Here is an 18,269-nt window from a genome sequence, read left to right as displayed (position 1 = left end):
GTCCACATTAAAAAAACTTTGCACTGTGTGCAATGTGCCGAAGGTAAGACATTCCAGCCGGCAAGTCTACATCTGGACCTGTTTTTCTGTTTGTCACTCATAATTTCCAGCATTTTGAAACCTGTTGCTTGGTGAAGGTAGGGACTTGGGCTGTTTATGACCGTTCATGTTTTCCATGATCATAGGCATTGTCACTGTCTTTGTCCTCTTCATCCCCTACTTTTCTGGAACGTCCATTTTGAAATTGATGGAAGTCAAAATTTCTTTCCTATTAAAACCACTTTATAGAGCATAATATATGTATTCTATCCATGTCGCTGCCATTGCAAAATCCGTTTGTTTATTTGGCTTCGTGTAGCATAGAGTATTTTACTTCTGCTCTGTCCAGCAAGTCAACTCGGCAGGACTTGAATGTAATGTGCTTTTTTTTTTTTACCAGCGCTTGAGTTCATCAACTGGCTCAGCTCCTTACTCAGGTGAGGCGACGTAATTAGGCTTGTTGTCAAATCACTAGGACACGACCAGCTTCTCAGCTCTCCTGACAACTTGATCAAAGATGCCTCTTCCTTCCTTTCTCTTGCGTAGGTCCTGTTTGAACTGGACACCTTTGGGTAGGCGACTGACCATTATGGTCCCAGTAGCCAGTATGGATCTGTGGCTAAAAAGGCTTTCAAGAAGCACCAGTGATGGGTCTGGAGGGAGTGAATCACAGAGTTTTAGCACAGTTGAGGAGCTGACCTTCTGGCCTGAGCTTAGCAGGTTCATTCCTGGCTCAGTCCAGAAGTATTTGAAGGTGCTCAAATACGTCAGTCTTGTGTTGGTAGATTTACTGGCACATGAAAGAACTCCTGCAGGACAAAATTCTGGCACCTTGGCATCTCCAAAAACTGTCAAAAAATAGTGAGATGTAAAAACAATAAAATTATTATTATTAAATTGTGAAATAATTTCAAAGGATAGTCTGTTTATGGTGAAAATTACCATAGAAAGTCATACTTTTATAATAGAAACCTTGTACATATCATGGGAAATCATTTTCATAACTTGACACTAAATATAGCCTTAGTATTGATCTTTGCTAGAAAATACGTGAACCTGTCTGCTCATTTATTTGTATTGGTAGCTACCAGATGCGTCATCTGTGATACATCAAAAACAGTCACAAATTTCAAATTCCTCTGATCACATATGACAATGCGAATAATTTTACACGAAAATATGCCCACTTGCAATTGTAGTGAACATAAAAATGGAAATAAAATCTAGTATAGCTGTAATTACCTCTTATTGTGCTAGCCATGACGAACACCTCATCCACGACTGAAGTTACAGACCTCCTGCTATCTCTGCATTCAAGAAAGCAACTTCAAACAATGGATGCCTTGCTCCACACAATGCACCCAGCATTCTATCAAGACCATGCTCCGTTACGAGCATAAAGGTTAACAACAGAGTGTATCATGTATGATAAATCAGGGTGCTAAAGGTTAATATATCATGCTAAAGAAATTACGGCTGGGCTGGATGGCTCAGATGGTATGGTTGAGGCGTAGGCCTTCTGGCCCCAATTTGGCAGGTTCGGTCGTGGCTTACTCGGTGGTATTTGAAGGTGCTTACAGTAAATACGTCAGCCTTGTGTTGGTAGATTTACTTGCACGTTAAAGAACTCATGTGGGACTAAATTCTGGCACCTCGGCGTCTCTGAAAACCGTAAAAAGTGGTTGGTGGGTCGTAAAGTAAATGTTATTATTTTAAAAAGTTACGGTGGCTTACCGTGATATTCTTCTGCATCACAGTCATTATGAAGAGGTTCAACTTGGTCGCAAAATGAATGCAATAACATTCGAAGTCATCTATGTATGTGCTGGAATAAATGTACCACCTCAGATTTTTTGTCTTTTTTTTTTTTTACATTCTATAACACTCTCACATTTAGAAAGTAAATTGACAGTCTTTTTCTCTAGTAAAGTAAAATTGCTGCCTGAAGGATTTTTTTCCCGTCGACTTGTATGTGACTTGTGCATAGTCTAATTTACTATCTTGCCCTGTCACCAAGTAAGTTTAATTTCAAATGGGACCTCATATTCCATGCAAAAATATTGCAGGTGAAAGGTGACAAATGAATAACATTATGCCCCACACCGTTCAGAAGAGTGAAATAATGTTAATGACGCACACTGCTGACTTGATCCTTAACGTTAACGTCACATTAGTTAACAAACTTGTTATAGTGTTCTGTGTAATGCTATTTCCATAACACCACGTTAAAATATTAACAAGGTGTTGACTAAAATTCCTTCAGCAAATTTTAGTAGTTGATGAAACTGGCCCTTAGTCTTTTACTCATAACCATTACTCATAACTACCTCCATTATTTGTCCATTGCTTTAACAGTGTTTCTCATGAAACCTGACTTGGTGTAGAGTGTTTGTAATAAGTATTTTCTAGAGAATCTACTAGTGGATGGAATTTCACTCACCTGGTGACTAAACTTCATCCCAAAGGCCACTCTACCGGGCGAGTTGGCCGTGCGCGTAGAGGCGCGCGGCTGTGAGCTTGCATCCGGGAGATAGTAGGTTCGAATCCCACTATCGGCAGCCCCGAAGATGGTTTTCCGTGGTTTCCCATTTTCACACCAGGCAAATGCTGGGGCTGTACCTTAATTAAGGCCACGGCCGCTTCCTTCCAACTCCTAGGCCTTTCCTATCCCATCGTCGCCATAAGACCTATCTGCGTCGGTGCGACGTAAAGCCCCTAGCAAAAAAAAAAGGCCACTCTTGAAAGTATTTTTCATATGTAGCCTGGAGATAAGCTTACCATAACTTTGAATATTATTAATTTTTTCTGAGTGAAATATTAATTTTTTTGTGTGTGCCAATTTTAGATTTGAAAACCTCCTGTTGTCTTGTAGATATCTTTTTTTTTTTTCCTAGTTGCTTAATGGCGCACCAACACAGATAGGTCTTATGGTGACAGTGGGACAGGAAAGGCCTAGGAATGGGAAGGAAGCGGCTGTGGCCTTAATTAAGGTGTGAAAATGGGAAACCACAGAAATATCTCGTAGATTTGAAGATCAGTCAAAATGTTAAGGTGGTCTGCTGTAAGAAAAATAGATAATTAAGTCACTTCTTTGTAGAGGTATTTCAAATACCATCCTTTTTAGTGTCTTATCTAATCTGCTTAGTAATGTGCTAATGTAGAATGAGTCATTTGTAATAAAGATAATTAGCACAAAGATTCTAAAATGGAAAAGACTTCTGAACACCTACTCGTGCCTAGCCTATTAACAGTACCATTATGTATCATGGTTGAACACACAATACCATCACTGGTGTGAATCAAATTATGTAGTTGTTGTTTTCGTGACAAGTTAGTTTACTATTATAATTTGAAGGAAGCATGTGTCCAAACTTTTCACATTGTCTAATGCAGTAGTGTGATTTGTTATATAGCCAATGTGCGTAGTTTTGATTGAAGGTTTCACAATTTTCATATTATTGCAGAAATGTTCAGTCCCTACCTTTTGAAAAAAATGTATTCAAGATGATTTTTATGAATCTTAATATTGAAGGTGGTTTACACAGTGTTTTTACGATTGACTTCAGTGACATAATATTACGCTCACGGACAATTAAAATAAATTTTTGGAGAGCATCAACTTCAGATTTGGGAACGCAATGGTAAGGCATGATTGTATTTTTAGTCTTAGGAAATTAAGACAATTTTGAGCTCAAAATTTGTAGTGTTCTGAGAACGTATCTTTGTATGATGTGAGGTAACAAATAATTAGGTAAATTGCAAGCACTATTTGTTGAAGTAAATGCATATCTGCCACTTCAACAAAATGTGACCATAATTTTAAACAACTGGTTATTTGGCAAAAATAAGTTGACAGTTTGAAACTCGAAGCTTATGGAATTTAAACAGTATATTTCACATGGCTTGGTGTTAAGGAAGAATTATAATGTGTGAGATTATTTGGCCACAGGTGTCATCATAAAAAGGTGGCTGCTGCTGTAATCTTTTCAGTTGCTTTCAATGTGAAGTAGCTCTGAGTTTTGGTACTTTGTTAAAGTCATTAACTGTTCTCCACCTCATCTCATTCCGACCCTTAAATCTCTCCAAGTGGTTTATTAGTGTGGTGAACTGTTATATTTCTGTCTTTTAGAAAAAGTTACTAGTGTGCAGTTTCTTCTCGAGCTGAATACCGCGTGAGAGATAAAGTGCTATAATACTTAAGTATTTTTATCTTTACAATACATGTGAACATGGTGGTTATATTTATTTGTTATTTAATATTAGTGAGTTAGGTAGTTAGATATTCAGTTAGTTTACTTTGCATATAGTTTTGCCGTTAATGTAGTGGGCATGTAGAGGAAGGACAGCAACCTATTACTGCTCCACAGATTAAGAATCCAGTGCACAAAGATTACACTATTGTTATGCAAGAGGAAAATATGTGCCCTAGCAACGATACCGCATTATCAAACTTCATAGCAACCCATAGTAAACATTACCATGATTGTTTATGATAACATAGTCAGAAATATGTTGTTTCTTTGATGGGTTACTGTTTGTTTGGGGCAGTAAAGCGGCAGAACACCTCAGCTTACGACAGTCAATCAGTGTAATGCTATAGTTGATAGGTTTTAGGGACATAGGACAATGTAGGCCATCTATCCATTAGGCCACAGGGGCTGATAGGGACTTAAGTCATTGTAGGCCATCAAATTTTGTTTTCTTCAAGCTCTGTGATATTAGAGCAACCACTTTCCTTATGATTTCCTTGTTCGTTGAGTGATCGTGTTTTCCTTCTCACTTCGACAGTCATCTTCATTATCTTCCTGATCAATAGTGGCTAATGACCGAGCAGATTTGCTGCTTATTTAAACAATCACAACAACAATCGCCATCATTATTAGCTATTTGATTACCATGACAAGTGAACAATAGAGGCTATCCCCGTTGGAATGCTCGCCGTTGATGGATTTGCCAATAAAATGTTAAATTTGTGAACATCTCCATTATTATAGGTCATAAAGTGAGACTTGTGTCCTAATCCTGTGGTGGTGCAGCTCTTTATAGGCACACCCCCAATGGAGGTGAGCTGCATGTATCATTTCAACCACATACCAGCCCACCCGCCGTTCTTAAGTTTCTAGCAGTACTGGGAATCAAGCCCAGGTCTCAGAGGATGACAGTAGTGCTGTTGCGTTACGGAGGTCGACCGCTGATAAGGGTGAAATGTATGGGATATTAAAAATACCATAAAAGATTATAAAATTGACCTATAATTGTCGTTATGCGTACTGTTTTGATAGAATTAATATTTCCAGAAATAATTAGGAGTTTGTTAAAAAAATGTAATTAGGTTGGCCGTATTGGTGGTTGAGGTTAATGGAGAGGAAAAAAATCTGTTTACCAATATTACTATTGTACAAAACAATTTATAAACCAAGTGGCTAGTCTATACAGATGGGGAACGCCGACTCCCAGATCAATGCAGGAACGTTCGGTTGCTGTAGGAGCGACGACATAGTTCGGCACCAACCGCAGCAGTTTTGATGTGTCATTTGATTTCAATTTTGGATGTGTTGTTCGGACTTCAACAATATTATAAATTTGTATTTTAAGTGAAACATACCAGACTGTTTACTTTATTATTGGTTGTATGTGAGCATATGTTTTTCCAGTTGGATTGTGGCTGAAGATGACCCAGTGTATATGGGGTCAAAACTAGCCCCAATTGTATAGGACACTATGAAACCTAATTGTCAATTACGGACCATAATGAAATTCATAACCTATGATATATATATCCCGTATTTTCTGGTATGAAAGCTTGCTGTGATCTCACATCTGCTCAGTTGGACTGTAATTTATTCCAACGAATGAACATTTGATTGACATTTCAGCTATTTAGTAGGTCTGTTGCGAATTGTATACAATTTTATAGTAGTGTTACCATCATTCGGAGGGTTTAGAAGGTAACAAAATAACTGAAATTTTAAGAGGGGTCTCAAGAATTGTCCTATATTCAAGGAAGAAAAGAAGATCCAGGAGATTAAGACACTGGATAAACTATCTTATCCAGATGCCCAGAGGAAATTTAAATCAATGGCCCCTCCGGAATTCTCCGTCTCCTTTGCTGAGAAGGCAGCGAAAGTACCAATAACACCAACAAGTTTTGTAGCAACTGATCCGGAGAACCCATCAACTAGCAAGCAGACAGCTCCTCACAGCACCAGTAACTAAGAAAAGAGAGAACAAATCCCAACAAAAGCATCGGTAAGCAAGTTATTGCCAAAAAATTCTGGAAAGAGCCCTTCTCAGACACCTTCGGCTGGAAAGTCCTCTAGTTCAAGTGCGGGGGGAACGACTTCCCCAAATATGGCTGGAAAACCTTCTTCCAGCCTTCCTACCAAAGCACAGGTCAAGAAGGAGGAGAAAGGGAAGCCACAGCGCTCCCCTAAGAAGTTGGAGAAGACTTCTTCTCCAACCCCATCGGAGATCACAGGATCCCCGAAGAAGACCGGCAACCAATCTGCCGGTTCTCCTTCAAAGAATAAGGAAACGGCGGGTAAAAATGTGAGGCCCCAACGGTCTCATGTTCGATCCCTTTCTGGGGAACTCAGTTCTCCCAGGAAGAAGGCCCATTACATAATACACATCTTACGAGGAGATAAAAACAGGGACGAATGTAGAAACACATGGTGAACTGAATCATTATCACTCTGTCCGTCATTATCTCCTTCACTATCAGCCTCTGTATTACGGTCTTGGATAAGTTCCTCACAATTGTCCCTTTCTTCTGGATCTGACTAATCAAAATCTTCTTCACAAATTCCATCTTCTTCTAAAAGTTCGCGTATTCTAGCCTCCAGTCGTTCATAGAAACACATTTTCACTGAAAATGAGACTTTCACCACTCAAGCGAGATCTGAGTACTGAGCCGGAAATTTTACGATAGTGGTCGCGCGGGGGCATGACGACACCCCACACGTGAAGAAAGAGCGCTAACGCCTGTCACAGCAATTCTAATTATAAGCACTCGCTCAACACTTCATGGTCAAGATCACATAGATAGGTATAAGAGATTACAGCAAGCTGAATGAACTCGATCGCAAGATTTAGCCTAAAAAATGAACGTGGGGTGTAGCCAACACCCCGCGCTACTCTTTGAGGGTTAACCGAGTCGACAGTTGGGCCCTGCAACATGGTTTTCGATTTTCAGCAGCGAAAACCTCAGTTGTACACTTCTGTCGACGTCGGCCTGTGCATCCCGAACCAGAGCTCTGCTTGCGAAACAGTGTCTTACCGGTGGTTGACACCTGCAGATTCCTGGGTCTCCATATTGATAAGAGACTTACGTGGCAGCCCCACATCCATCAGTTGAAGGTTGCCTGCATGAAGAGACTGAACATGCTTAAGTTTCTCAGCGGCACCTCGTGGGGGGCTGACCGTGCGGTACTGCTACGATTTTACACGGCGACGGTCCTCTCCCGAATAGACTATGGAAGTGCGGCTTATGGCTCGGCATCAAAATCTATGCAGAGCCCTTTAGACGGTATTCACCATAGTGGAGTAAGGCTGGCACCTGGAGCGTTCTGTACTAGCCCCATTCCCAGCTTACTCGCTGAAGCGGCAGTTCCAACTTTACGGATAAGGAGGCAGCAGTTACTTCTCACGTACGCTGCCAAAATTCATGAAATGCCGCTACATCCAAACTATCAATGCATCTATTGTACCCAATACCACCAGAGGTGCCAAGACCGGCCGAATGCCACACGGCCGGTTGGGTTTCGGATTGATAGCTTGTGTCATGATTTGAATATCAATATTGGTGGTTGTCTTGAACAAACGCTTAGCGAGGTACCTCCGTGGTTGGTTCCGCGACCGGATATACGTCTTGATCTGCTCCATGGACCCAAGGTGAACACGGATTCCTCCGTTTATCGGAGGTATTTCCAGGACTTTGTTCACCAATATCTGGCTGCAAGACTTATCTTCACGGATGGTTCTAAAATCGGAGATAATGTTGGTTGCTCTTTCGTCATTGATGATATGAGTACGAAGATCTCGCTCCCGAAAGTATGTAGCGTGTATACTGCAGAGCTTGCGTGACGAAAGAAGCCACTTTCTGTTGTGTACCGATTTGTTAAGCTTTCTGCAGTCTATTGAAACCTGTTTCTTGCAACACCCACTGGTACAGCAGATACATGACCTTCTAGCCAGGTTAACCCCTCAGCGTCGCAGCCATTTAAAGAGCTTCCTACCCCGTGGCCGGATGAGATTTCAACTACGCGCGACTGAAATACACTGATTCACTTACAACGTTACTACAATTATAAGAGTAGCCCGATATTCACGAAACTTGGAATTCCTTATGACAGAACTAAGTATGTGCAGATAATTACATAATTGTTTCACATTTCCTTAGTAATTTAGTTCCGAGTGATAGAGTTCGAAGCACTCTTCGAGACAGGGACCCAAGTCACACTCCTGGCAGCAGTACACTGATGTCTTCTTTTCGTCGTGTTTTTAACACACGATAAAACGTCTCTGAGGTTTGGATTTCTCACTCTTCGGTGCTAATTTCCTGATAAAATGTCTTTTCTGCAACCTTGGAACTGTATTATCTGATGCGCGCCGGCCCTGAATATTTCTTTCCCCGCCCGAGCGAGCGTATTTTGTAAACAAACCTTTCACCAGCTGCTCCGATAAGGTACCCCTAATTGCTCAATATTTGTCTCTGTGACATGTGTGAATATTGTTAGAGAAGTTAGGAATCATAATTCACTGTTGAAAACTTCCCTTTGACATGTATAATTATCAGTAGTCTCCTACACGAAATTTCCAAGTATTGTTTCCTCCTCATCGTCACTCTCATCATTTACCACTGCTACATCATCTATTTCATTATCAGTGCTGCTAATACTGTCATTACTACTTCCGACTAAACGTTCATCTGAATTATACAATATTCCAAGCACGTTACTGTCAGTCAAACCACGGCTGAGCGCGGCGCGCCACTCGGACTGATAAAGCTGCAGCGAGACTGAAAGCAACAGGACGAAACTGAATGAGGGGAATAACACTTACTGTATGCGAAACAAATCAACTCGATACATATTTCAGATGAAAGGTCGAGACATAGTCTTTCAAGCGAGATATGTACCATGAACAACTGGCTCTCGTATCGTATGGCAGAAAGCAGCACTTGCTGTTGCCTACACAGAGCGCTCGTGGAGAGTTACGAAAATATTACGAGCTGAGAAATAAAGACGAATATAATAAATAAACCGCACTCCCAATGTACAAATAGAGCAAAGAATATCACGCGAAAAGACAAACTTCTCAGATCATCATTTCTTTATTTTCTTCTGTGGGAAAGAATGAAACAAACAGACTTTTTAAAAAAGCAGAAATTAGTGCTCAGACTTACTTGACAAATAATTAACCTTGCAAAAACAACTACATTATAACGATTTTAAATTCTTATTTACAACACTGATAAACCTGAAAATGTCTTCCTGGAAACAAAACAATTTGCATATCAATAACTACAAAACTCTTCGCGCTATAGTCGTAAATGTGAAACCATGTATGGATCTATACCACGTATAGAGGTCGGCGGCTACGGAAGAAAAGAGGGTCTATACCACGTATAGAGGTTGGCGCTTAGGGGTTAATGGATGCTGGCACCAGAATCACTTTCGCGTGGCTACCAAGCTACGTTGGGATTGCAGGAAACTAACTTGCGGATGAAGCTGCAAAGGAAGCTCTACTTTTACCTCCAAGACCAGTCAGTGTACCTGCTAAGGATATTTGTTCTCAGCTACGTCGAACCATCTTGGCGTCCTGGGAATCGGAGTGGCTAGATATCCGAAATTCCAACAAGCTGAGAACAATTAAGAAGACAACTACCGTGTGGCGGTCCTCTTTCCGACCTTCACGGAAAGAGGCCATAGTACTGTGCAGGCTGAGAATAGGTCATTTATACGATCCACGCACTCTTATCTCCTGAAGAGGGAAGACCCCCCAGTGTGTTCTTGTGGTGCCGTCTTCACCGTGGCCCACATCCTCACAGAGTGCGCCAATCTCTCTGGCCTAAGACGGAGCCTCGGCCTGCAGGAAACACTCAAACGCATACTAGCTGATGACGCTACTACTGCTGATCTCGTCATCCGCTTTATGTGCGACAGTGGACTTATCAAGGATATATAAATTACAAGTGTACTTTTACTCAGGGAACATACGTTCCCTTTTGATACGCTAGTAATCTTTTCGGCCTAATTCTATAATTGTATTTTGTTTTATTTTGTACTATGTTTCAAAATTCCGTCGTTGAATAAATAATTTTGTTTTATATTTTAAATTTCTTTTCCACTAATTTGTTCAGAGAGGATGATTACCTTGTTGTACTTCCTCTTAAAACAAAAATCACCCTCTTAAAACAAAAATCACCACCACCTCAACTCTCTGATTGATGCATTAAATTCATCTATTCTTAGAATGAACAGAAGCAGCAGCATCATCATGTTAGTATCTTTCCAGCAAACTGGGTAGGATTTTTATGAATGATTTGCCTTTATTTTGATCTAACTTCATATACTTGTCTTATTTTAGTTTCCCAATTTTCTCCTAGTTAGATCATCTTTGATCTGACCCAGCCACTTCTTCCTTGGTCGTTCAAGTGTTTTTTTTGTTTTTGTTTTTTCCCCTGTACATCCCTATCTAAGTGTTGTACTGGTGTTCGGCTCTCCTTCATCGTCTTCACATGTCCAAACCAATTGAATGATGCAGCACTCAGTCTCTTTGCCATTGAGAGGCCCACTTGCATCTCTTCTCTGACATCCTCGTTCCTGATCTTATTTCTTCTAGTCTTTGGGGTGGCTGACCACAGAAACTTCATTTCATATGTTTGTGTGCCCGAATGTTTGTACCTGATAATGTACCTGCTTCACCAACACTAATTAAACTAAAAGTAATACCATACCTTGCCTATGTATTGGAAAGTATTTATGATGTATTGTTGCGAGACCTGTTGTAGATTGAGAAAGATACAAGCCTAGCGTTCGTAGTTCAACCCATGCCTGTCCAGTTCTCATTCACTCCTTTCCAAAAAAACATAATCAAGTGGCTCTACCTAGTTAGACCTGTCCTCTGTTACAAGCTTAAGTCCTAATTTGCTGGTAAATACTACAGGGACTATATAGAAACAGTGCAGCTACGTCGGTTCGCTTTCTGATTGGCCGCGCCTTGAGTTTTGCTCGATTCGCCATATTCCTTCCTAACACTGTACTGTAAACAAGTTTTAATGGTTGTAGTTCGCAGAGTTGGTGAAAATGCTGGGTTGTTGTGGATTTGGCTGTACCAACAGGTCAGAGAAAGGATTTATCATGAAGATATTACGCTAAACAGCTAGAGTGTCATCAGAAAGTGCTCATTCTCTGACAGAACGCAGAAGCATGTCTGATCGTATTGCTGTAAATAAGACAGCAACATTCGGAAGCACATGTATTATATTTATTGTATAACTTATAATGCCGGAAATGTTTGAGGACATGTTTGGCTCACCTGTTGCAGATGTTTCTGTTTGACACCTATGGGCGACCTGCGCGTCTGGGTCTGGGAGGATGATAATGAGGTAGTGTCAGCATGTAGCCTTCTGTCAAGTAACACCAAGGGGTTTGCTCAATGCTTTATATCCCCATCCAATGGACAAATAACCATAAACAGCATCATGTGCCCTCACTTTCTATGAACACTGCAGAGAGGTTTGAAATTGAATCCAGGCTTTTGGCACCGCCACCTTTCCTTACCTTGCCGGCCAATATTCTGATAGTGAAATTTTTTTTACCAATGAGGCTCAAACCTGCTAATTATGTTGTCACACCACATAGACTTGACATCTTAACAATCTTGGCCACCAGGTGTAAATGAGACAACTGACCATGAAATTCTCTCGCAAAATATCATCTTCTGCCTGTAGCTTTTTTCTGCATGTCTTACGCAATTTGCCCAAGTGGTAGTTGTAATGCTTTCAATTGCCTCATTCATTCAGTCTATCAGCATCTGCTCTCCAGGACTTTGATCTTAGTGAAGGCAGTATGGTGCCAGTATCTTAAAAACTGTTGGTTTTAGGGCCTTAAATTATGGTTTTTGGTGTCCCAAAGGGACTCGTGAGATTTGTTCCTCGCGCCGTAAAAAATAAAATGAACTTTCTCGTCCTTGTATAACAAATTCAATTTTTGCCTATAATAGCCATTGCCATTGCTGCAAAGGGCCTAAATCTAGGGCAGCTGCTGAATTTTAAAAAATCCTTTCAAAATGCACCTCTAGGGCAGCTTTCTAGGTCTTTTGGATCTGGAGATTTTGTGATCGGTGAGTGGCATTTGGCTTTTATATAGAAGTTGAATTGGTGGAACAAGATACTATTTCAATAAAGGAAAAAGAAAATGTTTGTATATTACTGAACAGAACCTAATATGTTGAAGTTTATTTCTAGTACAGTGTGGTCATGAAATTTCAATATTAATTGAATTGGCCCACAACGGGCAGTTTGCATGCACTCTACAGTTGTGGCGGCAGTAGTGTTAAATCTATAGCTTAGATCATTTCCAACAGAACAAATATGACCTAGGGCACCATAGCTCAACTGGCAAGAGCATCAGACTTGAAATAGGAAGGTTGTGGGTTCGGATCCCACTGGCTTCCGGTTGGCCATTTTTGCTCTCCACTTAACATCTCTTCAGCACATACTGTATATATTGAACATGACTTAATACATTGAAAGTTTATTTTGAGTACCATGCAGTCGTGAAAATTCAATATTCATTTTTCATTACTACCCTCAAAATGTGTTTTGCAATAAATGCCTTTAAATTACTTTAGTTACTGATATTGTATATTTGTGTATGTTTTTGTCTTGAGCTCATTATATACTTTTTTGGATGTTCACAGGATCTGTACTGTGTGCGCAGTGACTTGGGCAACCTGCTCAAAGCATTGGGAAGATTGGATGAGGCCAAGGTAAGAAACAGTCCTTCACCCCTCCCTCCCTTACTGTTCCTTTCCTATGGTGAAAAGGAACGAAGCTTGTTTCATGCATCAAAGTTGTAGAATTGTGAGATGTAGTTATGATATTCATACATCTAGATTTCAGCGGCCATCTTTTATGGTAGAAATTGTTGTTATATTGTGTAAAATTAGGACTTTTTACCTGGTATGGCTATTTTCTGTTATTAATATTTTGCATATGAGAGAAGACTGTCCAATTTGAAGTTGTTGTTGTAGGAGTGCGTTAACTATGTGAACACATTTTACTTAAGTATTCCCGATTAACAGTAGTTCATATTAGTGTTCGTAGATTTTTGGAGAAATTTTCAGTACTGAATCAATCTTTTCTTTTTCCTTTTTTTCTAATGAATTTCATGATTATTCACACTCTTCAAGTAGCTTATTTACAATAAATTTACAGTGGAGGGGAAATGACACAGACTGTACACCTGCTATCTACTGCCAAGACCACCTGATAGTTTCTAGTTCTTTAGTTTTTGTCATGTAAAATTATGTTCCAGTAAGTTCAGCTGGATAGTAAAGGGGATTGGGAAGGTAGTGGTTGTGGCCATAATTAAGGTATATCCCCAGCATTTGACCGGTGTGAGAATGGGAAACCACGGAAAACCATCTTCAGGACTGCCGGCAGTGAGATTCAAACCCATCATCTCCTGAATGCAACCTCACAGTTACACCACCCTAACTGCATGGCCAACTCACTCAATCACAGTAGGATTCACATTAAATAAATTGACTTCAAAGTCAGGAAAATGTACATAGAAAACCAGTTTGAAAAAAATTTAAAACTTAGTTCCTTGAATATTTTATCTTGGTGTATTTGGTGGAAGTAGGCCTGTTGCTTAGATGTTGGCATTCCACCTGGAGGGTTCGATTCCCAGTCATTCTCGGGCACCCCACAATTTAAATTTTTTCACGCTCGTAAATAAACCCCATTATAAATGACTGAAGAGGTACATAATAAATTGTTGGACACACATGCTGTTGTAGTCTTTGCACAGATACCGTATAATATATAATTCTTCTTAGTCTCCATCACTTATTCCTTCACCCTCGAATATGATATTTGCAGGATGGAAGTCGTCCTCAACTTCTTCATCCGTTTGGGAAAAATCAGAATCCTCACTTACATCATTCATTGAAGTTTTGAACACTTTCTCAGTATCTAGTACTATTTCAGCACAACTGTGAGCAGCCGTGTTCGTCAAACTAGCAGTTGATCCCCCAAAACCGTAGATATTCACATACAAATCTAAGTTTACCACATTTCCTGTGAGGATACGAACAAAGTCAAGCTTTAGTAACGTAGCCTGTAGATACCAGGCAGCAAAACTATGTTTTTAAATCATTGTTCAAAAACTATGTTTTTAAATCATTGTTCAAAAACTTAGAGAAGCAAAGATATGATACTTGGAAGTTTGATATGCAATATATTGCTTTGTAGCTGCTGTGACACTTCCCACAAGACACAATATATTGGGCCGTGATCCGCATTAGGTTAATTTACATACCAGTCTGAAAATGCAGAGATACCAAGAATTCCACATTACTGGGAGTCAGAGCTGTTCTCTTGTTAGGCGTTTGTTACAATACATAGAAAATGACCTCTCACTATTATTGTTGTGATCTGTAGAGCCGTCACTGAAAGCTTCTACAAAATGCCCATGGCCTGATATAAGGGAAAGGTAATCACATCAATATTTTTACCTGCTGTACGTAAACTACCAACTAGATCCCTGAACACTATGTATGGTTAAAGTTATTCTGACGTAGAAAGTTCTCATAGGATGGGATTTGCTTTATTCAATGAGAGTAGTCGGTTTTTAAATCGCATTGCATTATGCTTCCTGAATCCAAGAGTGATTCCACATAATTTTGTCAATTATTTTGTGATTTTGCTTAAACGCAAATAGTTTTGCATTTTGAGACAAATTTGTAAAATTTTGCAGAAGATTTCTGTTTTTTACGCTTCGTGAAAAACAATTGCCCTACTTGTAGACCGTTTAATCATCACTGAATAAAAATATAGTTAGGTCTTACAGTTCCATTTCATAAACTATTGTCCTTTTTGTGTGGTGAAACAAGCTTCCCACCTTTGTGCCATCCTTTGTCCTTTACAAATCAATAATTTAAATGTTTTTAGGTCACTAGTTCATATATTTGCTCAAGGTCTTCCTCTAATTTACATTACCAGGATTTTAAGAGATAAAATATTCAAACAGCTCTTGTAGAAAATGATACATGGTTTATAGTTATAAACTTTTCATCATGTTACATTTATCTCTCTGTGGTTGTCTTAACTTTTACCTGAAGTAGTTATGATGTTTCCATCTTATTTTATTTGTTTTTATTGCATTAGCATATTGTAAGCTGAAGGCATCATGGTACTTCTATACTTTGTTGTATAGTTTTATCTTTGGCTCATGGGAAACTCTTTTACTTTACAAACTTCTTCCAAATGGATTTAATTTTGTAAAGTAACAGAGTTATTTGGTACAAGGCAGCGCTTTGCCAGAACATTATTTTGGCAGCCATCTTTGAGCCACGCGCTTGCGTTTTTGGAGAAACCACCCGAGAGTTGAGGGCAGATACATTTCCTTGCTTAATGCTATTTCACTGCACTCACCTCACGATAGGTTCTCTGCGCGCGTTTTCTTATTTAGATATTCGCTGGTTTTTCTGATTTGAAATGCACAAAAATTTAACATATGTAAAAGCTATATCTCTTCCATTTTTATGCTTATTACATTACAATATTACAGTGTAATGAGTATTTTGTACTCATATAGTGAATTTCAGTTAACCCTATGTGATATCCAGGGAATATCTTGCGCTACTGCGAATCTTCCTTTCTCAGTCCTACCTGGGTAAAAGTTATGCCATATCACATGTACTGTTAGACTCTGTAACTTGGCAAGCACCATTTTCTATGCCACTTGATGCTGTGATCATGAAGAAGAAAGAATGGATTACAGTTGGTTGTTTTGATTGCATAATCCAGTTCTCTTGCACCCAAACAGTTGTACTAGTCATTTACAACAGTAATGTTTCTTCCTTATCCCAAACTGTTCATAAAAATAAAACCCGGGGGGAGGGGGATTAAACGAGAAACATGTAAAATATAAATATTCCTTTTTAAATTTCTGAACGTGTTTAACAGGTAAGAAAGAAATATGCCTCGGTAGTAATGATGTCTTGTATAGGATATCTGCAATTTTATTACTTTTCCTGTTGCGTTTCTGGCTCATAAATATTTTGATTTGAGTTGCAGGTCTAGCACAATCACTTCTTTTCCCTTCACTGACAGTTAGTTTCCCTTTGAAATACTCTCTTTATAGTGTAAAACTACTAAAATTTTCATGCGACTGAATATTGGGAATATGTAGAATTATTTTGAAACTAGGGATGGATGTTTCCTCAATTTTTGAAATACCTTTATTTTGAATTTTGAACAGCACATCCATGCTGCTTCCCTAGCTTCTCTTGGTTATTTCGAGGACTGATTGGCTAGTCTGAAGAGAAGATAAATAATTATTTGGGCAATGTTGATTATTCCTTGTCAGATGACATTGTATACATATCCCTAAATTGTTGCTACTAACAGGACCAAAGTGGAGAGGTATGTGAACATTGGATGTCGTTCAGTTTTTTCCAGTTGCTTATAAACACTTACTGTACTTCAGTATATGGTTGAAAATAGTTTTTACAAAAGTTAATTTTTATTTGTAATTTTACTTCTTGAAATAAAATCCCCCTGTGGGTGGGGGCGCTAGAATAACACCCACGGTATCCCCTGCCTGTCGTAAGAGGGGACTAAAAGGGGCCCCAGGGGCTCTGAACTTTGGAGCGTGGTTTGGTGACTACGGGGCCCTTAGCTGAGCCCTAACATTGCTTCCACTTACTTGTGCCAGGTTCCTCACTTTCATCTATCCTATCCGACCTCTCTTGGTCAACTCTTGTTCTTTTCTGACCCCGACGCTATTAGCTTCCCAAGGGATAGGGAGTCTTTCATTTTCACGCCCTTCGGGGCCCTTGTCTTTCTTTGGCTGATAACTTCATTTTTCGATGTATCAGATCCCTTCCATTTTTTCCCTCTGATTAGTGTTATGTAGAGGATGGTTGCCAAGTTAGACTTCCTCTTAAAACAATAACAACCACCACCACCACCACCACATCTTGAAATAAAATTGTAATCATTACATTCTAGTAGTTGATTGGAAGCAGAAACAGGGGAGGGAAAAAAAATTAATTATATAGATAACTTTCTACTACAGCAGGACCAGTATCTTCATCAGTTCAGGATGAGGTACTTTCTTATCTCTCCAGGACTTCCAAAAACATCATACTTATCCCAAAATTCGTGAAATGCCGTTACGTCCAAGTTATCAATGCATCTTTAGTACCCAATACCACTAGAGGTACCAACACCAGCCGAATGCTACATGGCATGAATTGATAGCTTGTGTTATGATTTAAATATAGATATTGGTGATTGTCTTGAAAAATCTTTTAGCGAGGTACTTCCGTGGTTAGTTTCGTGACCGGAAATACGTCTAGATGTACTCCGTGAACCCCAGGTGAACACGGATTATTCCGTGTATTGGAGGTATTTCCAGGACTTCGTTCGCCAATATACGGCCGCAAGACAGATCTTCACGGATGGTTCTAAAATTGGAGTAAATGTTGGTTGCTCTTTTGTCACCGATGATGAGCACGAGGATCTCGCTTCCTAGTGTATGTAGCGTGTATACTGCGGAGCTTTACACCATCTTGGAAGCTCTGCAGTTTGCACTGGGCGACGGAAAGAACCACTTACTTATGTGTTACCGACTCGCTAAGTTTTCTGCAGTCTATTGAAACCTGTTTCTCGCAACACCCACTGGTGCAGCAGATTCATGACCTAGCTAGGTTAAGTGATGCTGGCACCAAAATCACTTTCGCGTGGCTTCCAAGCCACATTGGGATTGCGGGGAAACAAACTTGCGGATAAAGCTGTAAAGGAAGCGGTACTTTTACCTCCAAGACCTATTAACCCTTTCCCGCCCGCATTTTCACTCCGCTTATCCCCAGGTTTCAACCTATTATTTAGCAAAAACTGAGACAGACCGTATTTTTTCAGAAAAAGTTAAATACAGTAAAAACTATTGATCACAATGAATTCAAATTTTCAATAACATTAGAAAATATAC

General features: G+C 39.6%; 1 protein-coding gene across 2 annotated transcripts in view; it reads left to right on the top strand.

The window, feature by feature from the left end:
- The window catches only part of sxc (O-linked N-acetylglucosamine (GlcNAc) transferase sxc), a 378,462-nt gene that overhangs the window by 88,905 nt on the left and 271,288 nt on the right, over positions 1–18,269 (top strand). Inside the window, exon 4 of one of the 2 annotated variants that reach the window (XM_067136873.2) lies at positions 12,967–13,035. In XM_067136873.2, coding sequence (XP_066992974.1) covers positions 12,967–13,035 — 69 coding nt within the window. Of the gene's footprint in view, positions 1–12,966; positions 13,036–18,269 lie in introns of those variants that run through there. The other variant, XM_067136875.2, reaches the window with a different exon arrangement.

The sequence above is a fragment of the Anabrus simplex genome, chromosome 1, assembly GCF_040414725.1.
Source record: "Anabrus simplex isolate iqAnaSimp1 chromosome 1, ASM4041472v1, whole genome shotgun sequence".
Lineage (NCBI taxonomy): Eukaryota > Metazoa > Arthropoda > Insecta > Orthoptera > Tettigoniidae > Anabrus > Anabrus simplex.
Note: the sequence above shows the minus strand (reverse complement) of the source record. Positions and strands in the feature narration are given on the sequence as shown.